At 59.3% G+C, this 3,507-nt stretch overlaps 1 protein-coding gene across 8 annotated transcripts in view; it reads right to left on the bottom strand.

Annotated features, from left to right (window-relative positions):
- ABLIM2 (actin binding LIM protein family member 2) overlaps nucleotides 1-3,507 on the bottom strand; it is a 135,589-nt gene that overhangs the window by 74,599 nt on the left and 57,483 nt on the right. For all 8 annotated transcript variants that reach the window (XM_021706239.1, XM_021706242.1, XM_021706238.1 and 5 more), the window contains one exon: nucleotides 1,965-2,042. In XM_021706239.1, the coding sequence (XP_021561914.1) occupies nucleotides 1,965-2,042 (78 nt within the window). The remainder of the gene's footprint in view (nucleotides 1-1,964; nucleotides 2,043-3,507) is intronic.

Here is a 3,507-nt window from a genome sequence, read left to right on the forward strand (position 1 = left end):
CCGAGAGTGGCCGCTGCACTCCAGTCTGGGCTACAGAGTGAGACTCCAACTCAAAAAAAAAAAAAAAGAAAAAAGCAAAAAGCAGTAAAAGAGAACACATCAAAAGCCCTACAGTTTCTTGCATTCCTACTGTGTGCATGTTCTATCCCTGATACAGAGACAAAAACAAGGCACGATGCACAGCCAGGAGCTCACATTCGTGGGGAGACATGGCCACTTGACGGATTCCAGTCTGTTCCCACGCACGTGGATGTTCTGGGAATCTATCTCCTGATGGGGGTGGGGGCAGCTGCACAGCCACTACCCTAGCGGGTGCTGGGCAGCTGGTTTCCCGCAAAGCACCCGAGGGCTCAGCACTGAGCCTGGGGCGGGCACATGGTAGGTCGACGACAGAGTCCAGATGACGTGAAAAGCAGGTGGGCGGGGCGTAGTGGCTCAGCACTTTGGTAGGCTGAGGCCGAGGTCATGAGGGTGGGTCCTGGTCCTATGTGGCTGCTCCTATAAGAAGTCCTTCTCCTGGCCAGGGCTGTGCTCAGAGCCTCCCAGGCAGCACCTCTGGGAGCTCTGGCCGGTGGGTGCTGGGGTCCCTACAGCTCACAGGCGGGCCCCAGAGGCTCAGGGAGGGTAGCACCTGGCTCACATCACACAGCCAGCTCAATGCCTTCCTGTGCCCTGAGACCCAGAGTGTGTGAGCCGAAGGACCAGGTGCCATCCCCCTTCAGGCAAGAGATGCTGGTGCTGGTTACTACCCCCATGAGGACTTAGGTCAGGGATGTCCCTGTGTCCAACTATTAGAAGAGATCCAGGGTAGAAAAGAAGTGCACAGAAGGGCCGGACTTGGTGGCTCAGTCTGTCATCCCAGCACTTTGGGAGGCCGAGGCGAGTGGATTGCCTGAGCCCGTGGGTTTGAGACCCACCCGGCAACTTGGCGAGACCCTGTCTCTACAATAAATAAAAAATTAGCTGGGTGTGGTAGCGCACGCCTGTAGTTCCGGCTCCTTGGAAGGCTGAGGCTGAAGGATCACCGGAGACCAGCAGGTCGAGGCTGCGGTGGCCGGGAGCGTGCCACTGCACTCCAGTCTGGGCGACGGAGTGAGACTCCAACTCCGTGGGGAAAAAAGTGCACAGAGGAGCAAAATCCATGCCACTGTGGTGAGAAACCGAGATGCTGGCTTGGATAGGGAGACGGGAGATAGACTGTCCATGTCACCAGCTGATCCTGGGAGGGTTCTGGGGCTGGAGGGGCCTGCATGACCAGTCCTGAGTTCCATCCCCACCAAAAGCCACCCTGCACCTCCTGCCTCGGGGCTCTGTCCTAGGCAAGGAATTTTGGTATTTACACAAGCAAGGTTAGCAAATAATCATACCCTTTCTCCCCACACCTGCCTCCCAGAGGAAATGACTGTGACAGCTAATTAAGTTGTTTCCAGTCATTCAGTACTTGTATGCACACGAGTGTGCACACACCACACACGGCCCTTAAGGGAAAGGGGGTCACAGAACGTACACCACCCTTGACTGGCTTCTTTTAAGGAACATCCTGGGGAAACCTTTGCACGTGGCTATGCACAGATCTGTGCTGTCATTCCCGAAACCGTGGAGTTCTGTTGGGTGCCTAGCAAACCCTGGCTGTCGGCCATCGACGTGCTGTTGTGTTTGCACATCATACACAACGGCGGTGTGTGCGCTGCCTTATGGACTCGTCACCAGATACTTGGGGATGAGTGCCCGGGGGAACTGCCGGCTCAAATAAATATGTCCGCGTTTCAGGCTTTGGGCCGACCTTGTATAGGCTTCGGCGACCTCTGCCCTGTGGCAGGGACGAGTGCGCCAGACCCAGCACAGATGCCCTGCGGGTGACGGGGCTCGAGGGTCGTTCTAGTCCCCAAGGGCTGGCTCTAGGGCCCTTCTTCCCTCTCTGCCCTCCCACCAGGCCCACTCCCGATAAAAAGGTCCTGGCTTACATAGATCACACGGCTTGGAGACCCCGAGGTGCTGGAAGCTGGTACAGAAATGATGCTCTCCGAGGAGGTTCTGGTTTCCTAGAATAAGAGAGAGGGAGAGGCTGAAGGTAGGCGTTCCAACCTTAGGAACCTTCCAGAGGCACCTGTCGGGGGTTCCGCTTCCGCAGAAACGCCAGCTCACGCGGTTTTTATTTTTAGTTTTTTGCAGAGACAGTGTCTTGCTATGTTGCCCAGGCTGGTCTCAAAATCCTGACCTCACGCGATCCTCCCGCCTTGGCCTCCCAAGGCACTGGAATGACAGGTGTGAGCCGTTGCACCAGGCTGTTTTCCTCCTTAAGTTGGAACTGTTAGAATAAACACACCAGCTTGAACGAGCAACTAGAAAGCTGTAATCAGGCTGGCGCGCCAGGCCACGCAGGCGACAAGCACAGCCGCACTTTGCTGGCTGCTGGCCGCAGAGCTTCCCGTGTCTGGAGTGACCCGTGTCTCCGAGGACGGGAACAGCCAACGCGAGGTCCAGCAGTTCCGCAGGCTCTGGTTCAGTGCAGGGAGGTCATGGTCCAACGAGATCATGGGACCCGCCACCAGCCCAAGCTCCCGGCCGTCACTCTGAGGGCCAGTCTCGTCCACCCCAAAGGCTGTTCTCCAGACTGACCCACAGCTTGGCCCTCACGTCCCCCCGAGCCAATACCCCCAGCCTCCCCCGCACTCTTCTCGGCACCAGGACCCCTTGCCGCACCCCACATGCGTCTTGGAAATGACCCTTTTGGGGTCCCTGCTGACCGCCCTCTGCCTCACGCCCTTGGCCCCACCCAGGCCTCCTCCAATGTCCACGGCTGTCTGGACCACTCCCGGCCCCTCCGCCCTCCCCAGCCACGCCTCCTGTGTCCCTGGGAAGATGGTCTTTGGATTCTCCATCTCCTCTCCTCCCCGTGCCACCCCGCCCCCTGGGACACACTCCTTCTGAATGGTTCACCCACCCGCAGGCAGGGCCTGGTCCACGCCCCCTCCTGGGCCAGTCCTCACCCCTGGGCTGGCTGACCCGCCTGGCCTGCCCATGCCTCTACTCACCCCGTCCCAACAGAGCCCATCCCACCGGGCCCCCCAGTCTCTTGGGAGCCAAGACCTGGGGCCTCTCTCTCCCCATAGCCCCCACATCCTCTGTGGTGTCCTGGGCGGTTCCCCATCCGGATCACGGCTCCCCACCGCTGCTGCCTCCTCTCCTGATTTCGAAGCGGGCCCCTTTTGGACACCCCCCAGGTGCCGTCCACCCATCTCAGCAGTCCTCACCCACGCCTGGGGTGGCGCCAGGAGGTGTGAGCTGCGTTGCGTCTTCCCCCAAATCCCCGTGTTGGAGCCCTGACTTTCCCCCCACTCTCCCCGCATCTCAGAGTGGGACTCAGTTGGAGACAGGCCCTTTCAAGAGGTAATAAGGAGCCGGGCTCAGTGGCTCAGGCTGTAATCCCAGCACTTTGGGAGGCTGAGGTGAGAGGATTGCCTGAGCCCGCGGGTTCGAGACCCACCTGGGCAACTTGGCGAGACC

This window comes from Carlito syrichta, unplaced genomic scaffold, assembly GCF_000164805.1.
Source record: "Carlito syrichta isolate Samal-C Ts95f unplaced genomic scaffold, Tarsius_syrichta-2.0.1 Scaffold315368, whole genome shotgun sequence".
NCBI classification, from domain to species: Eukaryota; Metazoa; Chordata; class Mammalia; order Primates; family Tarsiidae; genus Carlito; species Carlito syrichta.